The following is a 17,318-nucleotide window of genomic DNA, read 5'->3' on the forward strand; positions in this document are numbered from 1 at the left end:
CCTCCCCTTCTGCCGCCAGGCGAATTTGGTGATTGCACGAGCGCAAATCTAACTTGAAGAACCAGCGTGCTCCAGCCAGCTCATCCAAGATAACTTCAACTAGTGGTTGGGGCGCACTTTCATGCGCCTCTTGAGGCGTTTTTGTGCGCCCCTATCTTTTCTCAGCACATTATGCCACCTTGTTTGGTCCCCAATGTCGCTCCATAGCTTGAGTTAGAAATGCTAGTTTATTTAGATACTCCGAGAGGGAGTATATAACATAAGGATATGTTAGTGGCTTAACTAATCAATCCAGAAACAAAGATAAGGTCATCTAAATGCAACATACAAATTTATTGGGTTTACCCTGTAATAAGCAACCATTATTTTTGCAAATACTTTTTCCAGCTCCTTGTTCATCCAGCCACAAAATGACGATATAAAAATTTCTTAATATCCATCCATTGAAAATAAATGAAATCAACAAACCAACATAAATCTAAATAAGATAGGTCTTGACATTGCCATCTAGAGTATGCAGCTGGCCACCCACTTGTACCTCTTAATAAACAAGCTAGTGAAGTGAGAATGCTTACCCATATATTTTGTAGGAAATTATAGAAGTATACTCTTCACTCATGGGATGGATTGATTCGGCCAGCTATCAAAGTATTGCATTGTATCCAACCACCATGGTTCCTGCTTTATTATCAAATAGGACCCATGTCTGAACAGAGGCATAGCATGTATTGTCAGCTTCCAAGTAGACTCTGATGGACCAAAATCTATCTCCTCCAACACCCATAGCAGACCTAAAATCAGTAAATGAAATGATGTATTTAGACAGGGGACAAATCTGCTCGCATGATGGAGTTGTTTGAAGCTAACATTCAGCTGCATCGAAATGGCATGTATCGATTACAATATACATTTTCATGAATGAGATTACATAAGCATTGAAAACTATTCAATTACTATTTACAGTGATTCATATAAAACAACTCTTGTTTTTACCATAAGTATCGAGCGATTCATATATATCCCTAATTGGAGAGTATATGTAGAAATTCTAAATGGAAGGACGGCTACCATGAGTATACATCAAAAATAATTGCAAACAAGTGTTTGACAAAACTATGAAAAAACTTACTCAATCATGCTGGATGAGCTATCAACGTATGTATAGAAAAAGTTGGTCAATTCGCTCTATTTCCTTTGAAACCACTTTAGTGGGAACGGGAGATAATAATGGAAATGTTACTTCAAATAGATTTAAGTAACATGGGACACTATCAATATACAGTGTCTTTGATTTTGCATATCACATACCATATAACAGAATTTAGCCTGCAAGCAAAAATTATGCATTTGGTAATTATATAATGTGCAAGCAAAAATTATGCTTCTAGAAGAAGCAGAAGTAAGGAGTAGGCTGACACATAGCTTGACATAAACCAAATAAGTGAATAACACGTACATGCACATTCTTACACCCAGATGTATAAGTGTAAATTGTTCAACAAGTACTTCAGAAAGAAAAGGAATCAATGCATCTCACCACATGTGCTTTCCTGCTGGTCAGGTCTGTATTGACTCCTTTCCTTTTTCTGTTTTGTTCCTAAAAATATAATTGTTTGCTTAGTACCCATTCAGATAGTCATAACTCAAAAGAGAATATCATAGCTCCCACTCCAACCCATACGGAAAAGAAGTAATGCGGAAATGAAACTAAACTGAAGCTAGTAAAGCTTGATGAAAAGGAAATCGATGCGCACCTCAACTGCACAAGGCAGCCACTTCACACACGCAACCGCACACAAACTGGAATTAGTAGCCGACTTGTCCAACACAAACAAAATTTTAGAGCAGGCTGTGAATCACATGATATGGACTACAAAGAAACACACAGGCCCACAGGCATATGTATGACAGGTGACGAGCAACAATCTAACGGCACAAAAGGAAACAATGGAAAGAGGCAGAGCAACCTCGGCAAAGGAGAGCAGCCTCTTGCGACGCGATTATCGGACTACTCATGTCACTCCGGCCGGCAAGCCTCCCTCAACTGCCGACACCGGCCGCATCCGCCACTCCACCAACTCCTGTTGCCTCTGCCTATGGGCGTCGGGCTCGCCATGACCTCCTGCCCCCGCCCTGAGCTTTACGAACAGAGCACCAGCTTCAAATCGAACACACTAACACACAGAGAGAAGAGGTGGAGAGGGCACCTTGTCCATGGCATTGGCACAAGGGTAAGATCCACAGCGAGCTCGCTCCTCATGTGGACTGAGCCTGCATCGGGGCACTCCAAGCAGACAAAGAATCCTGCAACTATTAGCTGAAGCATTGATCACAATCAAACATCTCCCCATTATTACAAAACATGCTACATCTAGAGTTACTAAACTGAATCATTTAGCTATCTTCTGAATATGGTAATCAAATTCATCCTTTTGAAGGAAAGTTCAAAGGAATTGTCTGAAACATTATTTTTATTAATTCATTAAGTACTGCAAAATCATACCATTTGTATCTATCCCTATCTTAATAAGGATTTGAATTAATCATGTTCATTTTTGTTAAAATATGTGGTAATAACATGGTTCCAGAAATATTGCTTGTGGGGATTATATACACTTTTTTCTATTGGATTCATCTCCAGCAATGCTGGCAGACTATTCCAAATAATTTAGAATGGCCTAAAATTGGAAATAATTAGGATGACCCTAATTACTCAAATAATTAGCATGGCCCAAAAATTCAAAAAACAAAATATCTACTCCCTCCGTGCCAAATTACTTGTCTTAGATTTGTCTAGATACAGAGGTATCTAGCACTAAAATGAGTCTAGATACATCCGTGTCTAGATAAATCCAAGATAAGTAATTCGGAACGGAGAGAGTAATGTATAGGGTACAAAGAAGCGACCATATTTGCAAGTGAGATATATACCCGTTCACATCTCCAAGGCACATGAAACATAGTGTTGTAGTCCCACTGTCGCTTCTTGTCATTACTACTGAAATTGTACTCCTAAGTGAATTATCGCTATACATTTCTCCAATGAAGTATCTGCATGGTGAATTATCACGGCGCTCAACTTTTGCGGTATCACATAGTTGAGATGAGACGTAAACGCATACATTGTATTAATTCAGTGTGCGATAGGAAATCTAACTAAAAGTTGTTCTCATCAACGGCCACTACAAAGCAACAATGGTTAGGAGCTGGACAGTTAAAAAGAAATGCAAATCCACATACTGGTAATAATATCATTTTAAAGGATTCCATTAAAAATACATGAACAGAGTATCTCACAGGCTTAAATTATTTGGTTCAACTTTCTATTTCTAAGTTACTATTTTCACCCATTTGCATCGTCTTCCACAAGTCGTTTGACAACCTTATAGAGAATGTTTGACAAGCTTATAGAGAATCAGTGCATCCTTATTTTCTTACTTAGAAGCACGGGTAGGCCATGGCTCAACCTCCCAATTGCGGAGAAGATCAGGAGGAAAAGCAGATCCCCTCCTGCCAGAAGCCCTGTCTTCCTGTGAACGCAAGGGATCGACGGACGAACCGAATGTGTGAATCGAAAACAAACATATATACAAATGAGGAATGACGCATTGGGGAGAACAAATGAGTTGATCGACCTAGACATGCCAACCATTTTTCTGCAGTTTGAAGATCCCCAATGACAATTGTGATCTGCTCCAAATTGGACATATCTGTAGACAAGGACAGAGATTAGAAGCAGCAACCGTTTTGTGTGCACAATGCAATAAAGCAAGCCGAAACAAGTTTGTTTATAATCAAAAGAAAGACTTATAAAGTAACCAGGAAACTGAATGAACATACTTATAGTCATATGTCAGCTCCTCCCCTCTCTCCATGTCAAGAAGAGCAAACATTCCAACTCTGGTCTCCATCTACAGTCCTGAAATAACATGAGACCAGTAGCAAATATCATGGTCATCAGCATGGATATAAAATAAGAAGTACAATAGAACTAACCATTTCTGCATCTCTGTGTTTGGTTCACAACTATGATTGATGAACCTGGACTTGTTCTCCTTGTTTGTTGCATCAATGACCATATTGCTACAGACCTCACAAAGATAAAAGTCAGTGTACTGTTGTCTCTTCATTTACCATGGTCTTTCCTTACAAGTTATCTCATCAGTAACTATAATATTGATGTAAGATATATGGATATTAGTTTGATCGCCCAGTGTACATTGTGAGTAACCATAATAATATCAATCAAACAAAAAATGCAATCACATACACATACACAAAATTATTTTCATCAGCACAACACAATGATCCAATGTAATTAGCGATTTTTTTAGAGAAAGCAAGCATGTGAGTGATTTAGTAACAGGGACAAACAACAGAAAAGGGAACAACCTGGAGACTGTGATGTCGATGAGCCCGTCGTCGTAGTCAAGGAGGGAGCAGTAGTCGATCCAGATGTTGAAGGATACATGATTGTTATGGATGCCGTCAATGTCGTGGTTGCGGCCGGCCTAGAACTGGACTAAAATAATTCAGAATTAATACAAGTACAAGCACGAATGAAATTCAGAATTAATATAAGTGCAAGCACGAACGGTAGTAGTTACCTTGCTGCATGGGCCGTCATGTTGGCCGAGCGTGTAGCCAAAGGTGTACGAGACAATAAAGATGAAGGCTTTGAAGAGCGTCCAAGCACTGACCCGCTGCACAGCACCCGAGCAGTCAACCATGTAGATGAAACCCGAGCCCTGGATTTCCTCCTCCACGAGTCCGTAGTCCAGCGACTCAGCCTCGCCCTCACCGCCCGCGACCGTGTTATGCTGGTTCTGGCACGACCCGTTTGCTCCGCTCTGCTCTGCCTAGCCTGCTGCTCAATCTGGTGCGAGGAGGAGGGGAGGTCGTCGATGGTGAGGAGAAGCTAAGGCATCTGCAAACATGTAGTGTAATTTCTTTAGAAAGTTCAAACTGCATTATTTCAGAAAGTTCAGAACTACATGTATGCATGTAATGTACCCCTGAAGTGGCATTTAAGGTGCTACTGCTGTTCCTGAATAACGGTGCCCACAGACTGCCCAGGAAGCTGCTGTCAATGCCACTGGAGCTGGAGTTTGCAGCACCGCTGTCCGCTGCTACTCCAAGGCTGTACGCCACACTGAAGTAGCATACATACATGACCAATATAATTATCATGATGCCAAGTTAATTTGAAGGAAATATACCAATATGAAAACCTTTTGATGTTTCTTATCATACATTGGGCGTCATCGATGCCGGCAAAGAGAAGCTGACAAAGAACCCCAACAACACCATGGCTAACGCCGACAGAACCGAGACTAATTTCATCCTCACCGCATATATTATTCAGTCACCATGAAAATTCCAGGAAAGAACACGAATATATATATATATATATATATATATATATATATATATATATATATATATATATATAACAAGATTTTGATTCTGCAAGGCAGATGCTTACGAGATCGATCGATGAGGACCCCTGCTTCTGGTGCGGACTCGAAGGGCAAGAAGAACAGAGGAACGTCTCTGTGATTTATGCCATGACATTACACGATCTACTGCGATCACCACGGCGACGACCTCCAGATGCAGCCACCTATCGATCCCGTGCAAAAAAGAACTCAAAGACCAAATCAAGCTACATCTGTATGTATTTACATATCCAACGACTTGATAATTCTTATGCAGCTTCCCTTTTTCTATGGAATGATATAAATGTAGAGAAATTTTGGCCTACCGCATATTCTGGGTGCATTCCCGGCAACTGTCCACGAGTCGTGAAAAATCAAAAACCTACACAAACCTCAAAGAGAATTAGCTGAAAGAACACTATGAAGTTTGCTTCACCTGATATGCACGCAACAATTATGATTTGTCTCCTTGAAAACTAAAATATATGCATCATCATATTTCATCTTGTTTAGTAAAGTTGCAGCCTTCACAATGACAATTAGCAGATTCAGTGCAAATCCGTAAGCACATATGTGACATGAACCGCCGAGATACTACCCTTCAGCACCTACATGGCGAAGTTCAGATAGCATCAACATTTCAAAACTAACGACTGTCAAGTTCCTAATAATTAATGAAGTCCCACAACTACCACATTCTAGCATCTAGGATTCATTGCCACATTATGCACACAGAGACTAAAAGAGGCTGGCAGTACAATACTTTGGTTCATACATTACCTATAGTATATGTTGGCCGACAGCATCAGGCAAAGAACTTGAGGCCGATGTCGGCCATGACTCCCCAACGGCCCCAGGCCGAAGCGGCGGGGTAGGCGCCATCAGGCTGTGACCTTCGAGGCTTGGTGCCTTGCTCCTCCTTCGCCCAATTCACCGTAGGAGATTAAATCAAAGGGGGCAGAGGAGGCAAATCAGGTTAATATAGAGGTATGGGTACCTGCAAGGGAGGGATCGGCGCCTCCTTTTGGGCCCGCACCTTCAAGGCTTCAACACGAGGGTGGCGGCTGGAGCACGGGCGAGGAGCGGCCGCAGGTCGCCGCTGAGGGCAGCAGAGGGAGGAGGGAGGTGGAGGCTCCAGGCGCTGCGTGACGGGGCGCGTCGGCGACCTCGGCCATGGTGGGTGGGAGACGAGGCGAGAGGGAGGGGAAGGCGTCAGAGGAGGTGTAGCATGCGGGGCGGGGAGGCGGCGGCGGAGGGAACCCTAGCTGGGAGGAGGGAACGAAAGAATAGGGTGCGAGCGTTTGTTTTTGTCCTCCCTCGCGACAGTAAAATCTGCAGATGTGGCACGAGCGAGCGATTGACCTTGATGCACACCTTATTGTTTTGGATGACCAGCAGCACTGTGGTTATTTGGTGAAAATTTTCGGCCCAAAAGAAGAAAGAAATCCCCAATCCTCCCAAATTCACCGCCGCCCCCAAATCTTCCCTGGAACCACTGCCGCCGCCGGGGCCGACTACCACTCTCCGCGCCGCCACAGGCCACCCTCCGCCGCATTCTACCCTCCAACCCGACCATCCCCACCGACGGCCTCCCTCCGTCGCCGCCAACCATCTCACCGCAGCGCCGCCTTCCTCCTCGACCACCGTCCGCTGCCCCCAGGCCCCAACCACCTCACCTTAGCGTCGTCTTCGTCCCCGGCCGGGCCACCAAGAGGCGAGCCTATGTCGGTTCCTCCCCAAACTCCCAGCACCGGCAGCCGAGCATCCTCCGCTTCCTCCCCGACTAACGCCGTCGCCGAGCACCCCCCCGCCCCCCCTCCTGTGACCACCCCAAGCAGAGGCACCTCCCCACGCAGCACCGCGACCCAGCTGTTCCGCCATTCTCTACCAGCCCACATCCTCAAGCACCCGTTTCCTCCTCCAGGGAGCTCCTTCTCCCGGCAGCACCTTCTCCTCCACTAGCCTCCTCTACGCACTTGGGTAAGTGATCTGTTTTCTGAAGGACTTGTGTTGGGGACACTTAAACTAGATAGCAGGAGTGACGTGCACCACAGTACCAAGGTTAGGATGCTGATGGATTAAATTATGCACTTTAGTTAGATGTTGTGGCTGGTACTGCCATCGCTTTTAGTTACTACTTCAAAAATGTGTTGTTTAGATGTCCGTTCTAATCTGCAGACAGCAGAAAATGTAAATTGCATCTGCCATATAACCTTGCACTTGGTGTTGAAGATATTAAGAAATTATAGGAAGTTATTTTCTGTAGAGTAGAGGCTTTGGTGGTATTGCATGATATATTTACTAAATTTGAGCATGGACTGGACTGACTGGTTTTGTTTTATTTGGTCAATAATTGCTATCTTGTAGTGTAAACAGACAATTATTTGTCTCTTGTGTAGCTGTGTTGCATATTTCTATTCTCTATTGTAAAAAGTTTCTTCCAACAGACTATGCATCTAAGGAACAATGGTCTTAATTCCCTACCACCGTCCTTATTCAAGAAGTGCTGGCGGCTTACTACACTTGATCTCCATGGCACTAGAATTACAAACGACATTCTTCGACAGGTATAAGTTCTGAAAACAGGTTGAAACCTCACACATCGGTAGTTTTGTTTGTTAGCATCATCACTCCAGTGGAATTAAGATGGGTACATACATATTTTTTTTTACCGAATTCATACATTTGTAGTAGGAAAATTCAGTTTCACCAGCTGAGCTGTGTTTGTTTCTGCAATTTCTGTTACTGCTGCTTTCTATAGCTGGGTTTGCCCTGGGACACTTCCACATAATATAAGTTTCCATGTTTATATACCACCTTATTGATAAGTACACTATTTTTTCTATATCGATGCTATTCCTTACATTTTTTAACAAAATATGATTAAATCCCTCTACAATTGAACACTGACAAGGAGCTGATATTATTGCTCGCATTCTGGTCGCGTATTTGTTTATTCTTCTCTCATTTCATTACATTTTAAGACCAAGTGATGGAAAATGGTGGGCGTTAATATTTTTTTAAGGAATGGCTACCAGTTAATCATTATCAGAGCATTCACATCCCCAGCATTCATAACTTATCAAGAACCGCTACCTGATGTTAAATAACTAATAGCTGGTTCTGGGGTTATATCTATTAGTTGCAGTATCGGACACTAAGATACATAGCATATCTACTTTGTCGGGATTCTACTTTATACGTCTGGATCTATTTAGGAAATATCTAGACCCATATCCACAATAATCTGCCTAAGCTTCCTTTTTTTGGTCTGTTATATCAGTAGAGGACGTAGAATTTGTTGTGAAACTAATCTTGAAATAGTTTGTTTATCATTTATTAGATGTTACTTGAACAAGAACCGATGTGTTGCGCCCACTTGCCACTAACACTCATGCACATGCTTCAGATATGTATGTCGTTATCTGAGGATCCATGTGGCTTACATTTGGTTTATCATGGCTGCACCCTTGATTTAGTCCTTTGATTTGTATGTTATGTTGTGTAATTGGTCCTCCTCTCCTTTGAGCAGCATGCCTCCTATTCATCCTCTGCACCAAGCAGCGACGTGTCGACTAAGTCATCTTCCCTGGATAGCGCCGCCCTCAAGTATTGTCGCCTCAACACTACTTCCTCGCCTGAGCAGTTCTTCCTCCGCTTCATCACCCGAGCAGCACCGCCTCCTCTACTTCTCAACCAACGGTGAGATTTCTTTGCTATTTCTGTCATCCAGCCATTAGTAATCTTGTAATGGGCACTGATATGGTGTTGAAGTTTTGATATTTCTCTCAGTTGTTTTCAGATGTAGAAATTCTGGGATATAGTGTTGAAATTGTGTGATTATTCTCAGGAGTTTGTTTGTGTCTCGTGAAGTCTGATTTACTCAGCAAGGATTATGATGTATAATGTTTATCAGGACCATGGTAGTCCATTGGCAAAAGCTACCATTCTATGAGTATATTTGAAGTGCTGGTATTTGCTTCTCAAGATGGCTTTGGTAACACTGTGAAATATATCTTTGACTTGCGGGTATGGATTAATTATTTATGTACTGTGAATTGAGTGTCAGTATCTTTTTATAGTACTGCCATCTCATAATTTCACAAAAAATTGACGCGTCTGTTTGGTACCTAGATTATGCTTTTACATTGACCCCACTCTACCGTATGTGTTGTGTCATACATTTTAACTTTCTATCTTTCAAATAAATATTATGTTCACTCACTATATTTCTACAATTGTCTATTGGCAAGTATCTGCCGTCATATTTCTTTATGAAACTATTATATTTTGTTACTCATTTACTAATGGAACATTGGTTGTTGTACCCTTTATTATGCAACGAATCACTGATGTGTGTGCCTTTGATAACCTTTTTGTATAGTTTTGAGTCATGTATGTGGTGCAAACTATTAATGAAAAGTATTCCACTTCAGATCTCCAGTGACTGAATATACTTCAAACTTTGGAAGATGCATAAAAACTGAAGGTCCGTCTAGGTTGTTATCCATGATTTGAGAATTTTGGTACTAGGTGCGTGAGATCTATGAATGCACTGAATGGACCATAAATGGCACATTCCTTCTCTTTTGCCCATTTGCTTGATATAATGGTTGAATTGGTCATGTTGTGCGGGTACACTACTTTAGTCTCTCTCTTACTCCTCCTACTCCAGATTTACCACCCATCGATTTCTCTCCTTTGTTGGGGCCTATTTTGGTATTTGCTTTTCTCTTTGTGATGTAGACGGCATGGAGAGCCAGATTCGAGGAGTGCGTTGCCTCTCAGAAAGTGGAGTGCCTTGCCTCTCAGAAAGTAGTTTTTTCCTGCGTCGATTGGTTAGTCTAGCATCCTGTGTTGCCTTCTTTGTAGTGTCATAAGTGAATGTTGAACTCTTCATTTGTCAGATCAGATGTGTCCTCTGTCTGGTCAGTGGCAAGTGTATGCATTATTTTGCTTGAGATGTGTGTTTCGGACTTCCAGTGCACATATAATATGCGGTTCTTATAGTCGCAATTGACTTCTTTTGTAGCACATAGTAGCATAGTCTGTTCGTCACTGCTTACATCTGATCAAGTCAACTCATTTTTGCAGTCCTTGCTTCACTGGTTGTATGTGGTATTCTCTTTGCTGGACTACTATTGGGCATGGGGCTATCAGCTGGTATAATCCATCTTTTCTTCTTTGTTCTTTATCATGTCTTTTGTTTTATGTGCCTTCGCTTATTTTGTGTTCATTGGTAACTTCGTAATTTTCTGGTTATCATGTAAAATCCATAGGCATGCTTGTTTTGCATTCAGGTGTGTTCTTCCTGGTGGTAGAACTGCTCACTCGTTCTTTAGTGTAACCCACATATCGACTAGGATGTTAGTTTGTGCAATGCTATAGATCGATCACGATGACCTTTCATATTGAAACGAGAACAATTCCATGTGTTGTGCAATTGTATCCTACGAAAAAGATATAGGGTGAGACTCTGTCTTTTGCTGGTATATACCTCGAAAGCCTGTGTTCACCCATGATTAGTTATATGGCAATGTGTCCATGTCACATCGAGAGACTATGATGTTACTTATAGAGGGTGGGGCTTTTAGGGACTAGAAGTAGCTTTTTTCCTGAGATTTTTTCCTCTGTTGCCTCCTTTTGTGGTGTTTTTGCGACGCCTTGTTCGTAGTTCACCATTGTGTTGGTTTTCTTTCTGCTGATTCATCTTTGTAAACAAAATAGTTTTGTTCCTCTGTTTCCTAGGATCACGGCGACCTTCCTATTACTTCATTGTATGTGTGGTCGCTGTGAAACTTGTGCATCATTTGTTTGGGTACCTGCCATTTTCATATATGTATGCCTGCACGAGACTGATGTCTTCTTCTAACTATTTTCCCTCTGCATAGTTTGCGCCCTATTATGCATGACTTTTTAGATCAGGATTTATACATTCTCTTACTCTTCAGAGAGAGTTCATGGTTTGGTCATCATTTATACTTTCTGCTGGACTTTAGCCAGCTTCAAAGGACTAAAGGCAGATAGGTGTTAATTTATTACGTATGGCTGTATTACTCTCTCCCTTTCTGCATTCTGTCAGTCTCCACTCCTAACAAGACACATCAGAATATAACAAAGTTTAATATATAGTTAAATAAGCATTCTCTGAATTCATATTCTTATGAACATGTGTCATACAAAAAAGCAAAAGTAACTCAATTAGTTACATGATACATTGGGTTATGAGAAAGATGGTTAAGTATATATCAAGGGCACGCTCAGCTGCTCATTCTTCCTGATTGGTCCACATGAATTCTATAGTTACTGAAATATACACAATGCCATGATTAGTTTATCAAGTCCTGTTATTAAGCTAGCTTAATTGCTTACACATATTGCTGATCAAATTTCCATATCCCGAGTTGCTAATTATTGTTGGGATAAATAAAGGGACCGATCTTCAGTACATGTCTTCACTCCCGTTTGTCTTTGCCTAATTTTATAACCTTTTTTAATTTATAGTTCATGGTTTGCTACCAGCTACCAATTGTACCAGGTTGCCTACTACCTAGTTTATTAAAATGCTATTAGTGGCTTTTTATGTTATCCTTCCAGAGTTGTACCAAGCCCTACCACTTCTTCGGCCACCAATGTTGTTTGTCCACCCGCCATTCCTGTCCAGCATCTATCTCGCGCTTACCGGTGCACAACTTCCAGGGAGTCCGGGGTGACAAGATTGATGGCATTGGCTCCAACGTCATAGCGTCCTGCCGCCTCAGGTAACATCGTGTGTGCGTGTACGCTGGAGCTTGGCATGTTTTCATTAATTATTTATTTTACTGAATTTTTACTTCATATCCACTATATTAACTATGTTATGCTATAGCCTGCATTAAAAACGGTGAGTTCATAATTAGCGTTGCTTCTACTTGTACAGGGGTTTTCATGTTAGTTGAGTTATCAACTGTTGCCATCATAAACTTAGTGAAGCCTGCCAAGCGAATGCTAATTTTATTACAACGGCTCATCCAGTGATGAGGCCATCGAGCCCTGTTCACATTGAAAATAGTTATTTTCCTGCTACAGATGCTGGTTGACCTTAGCGGCTTAGCCCAATATGGTTAACTAAATCAACAACAAGCAGAGCTGGAAGTCGTTTTCGTTGCAACTGTCGATGTTGGGTCCTAGCCAGAAGAATCTTCAGGTAGGATATTCTTTATGCATCATATTGCTCATGTTGTGGTCAGTTTTTGCCTACAAATGCTGCATGGACCACAGTTCAGAACATAATATAACTAAGTTGCCTGATGAATACACTTTTTAGTATGAGCGGACAATTTTTGGTTGTCGAGAGTAGAATTCGATTCACTCCATAGCATTACAGGGTCAAGGTTCTTTCCCCCTCCCCCCCCCCCCCCCCCCCCCCCCCAGGTAATCACTCAATCCACCTAGATCATGTGGACGAAGATCAACGAAGTAGGATATCTTGTTCGTATGGTTTGGTTACTCACTCTACTCTACGAAATTGCTTTGGGATCTGCCGTTGCTTAAAAATTTGTGCCGCCTCGAAGGAGCTGATGAATTCAAAAGATACTTCTCCAGATGTTTCACCTCGACATCGACTCCACTATATTATTTAGATTTATGCTACATGTCACTTTAAACTTCTATCTATGTAATCTCAACAACTTCTGTCCTTGTCAGTTACGAGTTGCCACAACTCAAGTTGAGCTAAATCAATTATGAATGTACAATTTTGCTCTATCATAAACATGTGTTTACATGTTTAAATCTTAATCTTATTGGGATTCATGTTGGCTATTCGTTCCGGTTTGCCTACCGCTTCTGTGGATAACGTGCGCCAAGCCATGTCTCCTATTTAAACAGTAAATGTATCAATAAATGAGGTAATCACGGTATTGTTGGCTTTTTCACTTGCATTTCTGTAGTGCTGCATACCATCTTACATGCAAATGGACATTCATCCCTTACTTTTCTCATGTCGATCGACTTACCATAGCATGCCTTCACTGAAACTGTTGCCTCACCGCCATCTAACGAAGAAAAATTAAATGAGTAACACCTCTGCCTCCTATGCTTCAAACTTTTACAACTATATCCATTACTTATGTTTGTTGCTTTCCCAGTGAAACAGATTGCAGGCCCAGAAAAAAAATCAAAGTGGCAGCCCACCGCCTGCAGGACTTTAATTTTCAAAGAATAAATGCATGGATCACATGTAAGGTAATTTTTGAAATCATTTCAGCAATTGCAGAAGATATCATCATTTAAATAACGTATATGCCCTTCTCTGCAGCTACTGACTGTCGGTGCAATTGTCAGAAGGCAGGCTTCAATCTTATGCCAGCAGGAAGAGTGACTTGGAGGGGTGGTGCCGGCAGGAAAAGGGTGACGAGCAGGAAGGGGAAGGAGAGCTGTAGCAACATCGCTTCCATTTTACTCCCTCCGTTCCGATTTATACCTCGTTTAAGCAATCTTAGTTCAATTTATTTCATGTTACAGACTTTCTTCACTTTCCCAAATTACCCTCCCACTCGCACGACTCCACCGACCGTAGCAGTCGCTCTTTCCTCACCCACTCGCTCTCTTCCTCTTCCACTGCACTTCCCGTCCCTGTCTCTTGCTGACGCCTACGTGCTCCTCGCTCTTGCCAGCGCCACAGCTGGTCGCAGCCACAGCATAGTGGGCGAGATGAAAGGTCTCTCTTTTTTTGCGGCTGCACATATCCGTGGGCGGCGGTGATGGATCTGTTAGCGTCCGCGACGGCGGTGACGGTGGAGAAAGAAGGCGCGAAGGCAGCGAAGGGGGAGCACGGTGGTGGTGTACTCGCACGGTGAAGCTAAGATGCCTTCACCTCCGTCTTCTCGCGGATCGCGTGCCGCTGTACGTCTCGCGCGCACCCGCCCGCCCGGGTTGACCCCTCTCAGGTGACGATTCTTGTCGTCCCCGTCCTGCCTCCCTTCCTTGTTGTGTGTGTGCTAGATCTGTTGTTTGCTTGCAATTTTTCTAACTATTGTTGATTTAATTGTTGTTTGCCTGGAAATAGCTGTAAAAATCCTGAGACTACTATAATTGTTGCTTAACTATAATTGTTGTCCAAGACAAAATTGTTGCTTAACTGAAATCTGATGTAATTGTTGCCCCCAGTAGCTGTAAAAAATCCTGAGACTGCTGTGATTGTCAAAATTCAGTTGAACACTTGTACTTAAATAATTTCAGAAAATTCAGTAAATGCTTAAGTGGAGTACTCAAATTCAAAAAAATCAGTTGCTTACAGATTGTTTGCTCTAGTTGTACCCCTATTTGCTTACAGGTTCTTTGTTCTACTCCTTGCTGCTTAAAATTCTTACTTGCTCTAATGTGTCCAGTGCAGTAAGTTTGCTTGCAAGAAGTACTCTGAAATTGGGTTGCAAGCAAACTGAACTGAATTTACTTCCTTGCAAACTGAACTTATACTCCTTGCAAATTTGCAAACTTAACTTAATCTGTGAAAATTCAGTAGATGCTTAACTCAAATAAATTTAGTTTAACTTGCTTGTGTTGCTTGACAATACTCCAATACAAAGTTGTTCATAAGTATTCCAGCAGGAATATATACAAGTACAATAGCAGCACATAAGTACTCCAGCACGTGTATAAGTACAATAGCAGGATTAGATACAATAGCAGTTTAGCCTCACATGAATACACATTTGACACTTGAAGCAAATTGCTGCTGTCTATTCCTTGATTTGCAATATTAAAGGAATATGCACTGCTAGCAGCTGTAGCAAGTGCTTGCTTGCACTGCTTGCTAGCAGCAGTAGCAAATACAGTACATACAGCACACAACATGCTTGGTCCCTCTTTAGTTCATTCACTTCACATCATTCAACTTTAGAGTTTCTTGTTGTGATTCATGATTTGGACATATGCGGGCCCTCTCGTTTCTTCGTGATTTGGAGTAAATGATAAAATTACAGGCCATTTTTTAAGATTGGACTGTTTTCCATTATGTTTCTGCTTCAATCTGAATATCATCATACTGTTATATGGATCATCTCTCTGAATACTCCCTGATCAGGTTTCTACTAGCCTGGGAGATCTGCCGGCGAGGAACCTGGGACTCCAGCTGCTGCTTGTGGCGGCGAGGAGAAGCAGCAACGGCCAGGAGATCTCCCAGGTTCTGCTAGCCTGGGTGGCAGGAACCTGGGGCCCCGGCTGCTGCTTGTGGTGGCTAGGAGAAGCAGCCACGGCGAAACCTGGGAGATCTGCTGGGTGAGGATCTGCAGGGCGAGATGGGCGAGCTCTTGGCCGGCGATGAGCAAGCCGCAGAGATTCAGATTGTTTCCTCTGTTTCTATTATTTCCCTGTAACGATTCGCTTCGCTCACTTCCTGTAACGAGTCGCTTCTTTCGCTCCCTTGACCTGGGAGGGGCAGACAGGTCATTTAGGCGATTTTTGGTGGTTGTCGGAAAACTCTTTAACGCCATATACTATTTCGGAACGGAGGGAGTAGTTCTGAATGTATATTTGCAATTCTGTTTTTGTTGGACATGTGTTTGTTCACTCATTTTTATCTTTTTTGTGTGGATAATTTTTAGGCAACACAATTCAACAAGACAACAACCACACTAAACAAACAATCTCATGCAAAAGAAATTCTAGTGTCGCAAGTATAAAGAAGTAATATCCGTATCTCATCATTTAGAGTTAAGTTTTCCATAATATCTACAACACTTACGGTCACAAGTGGCAACCATGATCCTAAGCCCTAGCAAAAGTTCTGAGCAGCAACTCCTAAACTCATACACGAAATCACACTTGTTATCTTGAGTGTGATCAAGGCCCTAGGCCAGGAGCGGTTCCAACTTCTGCCTTGGTGACTTCGGTCAAGTAGGGAAACATGTCCTGGCGGCATATTGGGCAGGTGGCCTTCTTGTCGAACCACTTTCTGATACACTTGCGGTGGAAAGAGTGCAGGCAAGCCAGACTCAAGGTTTCTTGTTGTGCCTTGAAAGCCTCGAGGCAAACTGAGCAATTCTCCTTTGGTAATACCTCGGGCTGCTTACTGCACGCGAGGAGGAGCGCCCTGGGCTCTCGTAGACTATCCCCACCCGTACGGTCAGATCTACGTCGATGTCGAAGCGCTGGGAGACGCCGGCACCGCCCTCCCGCCGGAGCCGGACCGCGTCTACCGCGAGCGTGGCCAGCCGGCCGGCCAACGGCCCCTCCCCCTGCGAAGTGCCCCAACTGCCCGCCCCGAAGCCGAGCAGCACGTTGTTGATGGCGTCGCGGCAGAGGGAGGGGTTGTTGAGGTTGAGGCCGGCGAGGAGAGGGAAGGTGTGGTCGAAAGGACGACCGGGCTCCTCGTGCACGAAGTTGGGCATCTTGAGGGGCGGCTCATCGTCATCGTCATCGTCATCATCGTCGTCAGGCTCCTCGTGCACGAAGTCGGGCATCTTCTTGAGGGGCGGCTCATCGTCGTCGTCGTCGTCATCATCATCGTCGTCAGGCTCCTCGTGCACGAAGTCGGGCATCTTCTTGAGGGGCGGCTCGTCGTCGTCGTCGTCGTCGTCGTCATCGTCGTCATCGTCGTCGGCGGCGGCGGCAGGCTCAGGCTCAGGGTCAAGGAGGGGTCCCACCAGCCGCTTCCAGTGGAGGACGGAGAGGTCGCCGTGGAGGCGGAGGTTGCTGTAGTAGCGGTCGCTCGCCGTCGCGGTGAGCGTCACTGGCTGGTCTCCGAGCTCCCCGAACAGCCTGCACTCCGCAGTAGCTGCGGCGAGCGGAGGCATCCTGCAGAGGGGAGCAGCCATGGTGGTCGCGTCGATCGTGGATTGCAGCCAATCCTCGGAAGTAGTACTTTCCTAGGGTTTCGAGTCCCGATCGGAAGCGCGG

General features: G+C 43.4%; 1 protein-coding gene and 1 long non-coding RNA gene across 35 annotated transcripts; one reads left to right on the forward strand and one right to left on the reverse strand.

Annotated features, from left to right (window-relative positions):
* Positions 1-362: 362 nt before the first annotated feature.
* LOC125515104 (uncharacterized) lies at positions 363-6,811 on the reverse strand. Of its 10 annotated transcripts, none has more exons than XR_015608883.1 (16): positions 6,436-6,570; positions 6,219-6,357; positions 5,765-5,820; positions 5,486-5,623; positions 5,254-5,333; positions 5,014-5,152; positions 4,608-4,927; positions 4,393-4,517; positions 3,997-4,083; positions 3,841-3,919; positions 3,636-3,710; positions 3,439-3,530; positions 2,932-3,051; positions 1,755-2,317; positions 1,538-1,597; positions 363-791 (listed from the first exon to the last, which is right to left on the reverse strand). It is a non-coding gene; the product is annotated as an uncharacterized LOC125515104 (long non-coding RNA). The 10 variants fall into 10 exon arrangements; XR_015608891.1 differs by having other exon boundaries at positions 1,755-2,133; positions 2,208-2,304; positions 3,439-3,710; XR_015608890.1 differs by having other exon boundaries at positions 1,755-2,133; positions 2,208-2,310; positions 3,439-3,710.
* Positions 6,812-6,881: 70 nt separating this feature from the next.
* Positions 6,882-15,968, forward strand: LOC125515307 (uncharacterized). Of its 25 annotated transcripts, none has more exons than XR_007286954.2 (11): positions 6,884-7,418; positions 7,886-8,005; positions 8,971-9,140; positions 9,289-9,467; positions 9,875-9,971; positions 10,533-10,601; positions 12,012-12,199; positions 12,507-12,624; positions 13,568-13,664; positions 13,738-14,368; positions 15,505-15,968. XR_007286954.2 is itself a non-coding variant. In XM_087528860.1 (7 exons), the coding sequence occupies exons 2-6, from the start codon at positions 7,889-7,891 to the stop codon at positions 12,149-12,151; spliced, it is 549 nt and encodes a 182-aa protein (XP_087384986.1). In that variant the 5' UTR covers positions 6,988-7,418; positions 7,886-7,888; the 3' UTR covers positions 12,152-12,199; positions 12,358-12,500. The 25 variants fall into 25 exon arrangements, 4 of the variants coding, with proteins under 4 accessions (XP_087384986.1, XP_087384987.1, XP_048536712.2 ...); XR_007286958.2 differs by having other exon boundaries at positions 6,885-7,418; positions 12,138-12,199; XR_007286945.2 differs by having other exon boundaries at positions 6,886-7,418; positions 12,036-12,199.
* The last annotated feature ends 1,350 nt before the right edge of the window (positions 15,969-17,318 follow it).

Source organism: Triticum urartu, chromosome 6A (assembly GCF_056163025.1).
Source record: "Triticum urartu cultivar PI428250 chromosome 6A, HENAU_Tu73, whole genome shotgun sequence".
NCBI lineage: Eukaryota > Viridiplantae > Streptophyta > Magnoliopsida > Poales > Poaceae > Triticum > Triticum urartu.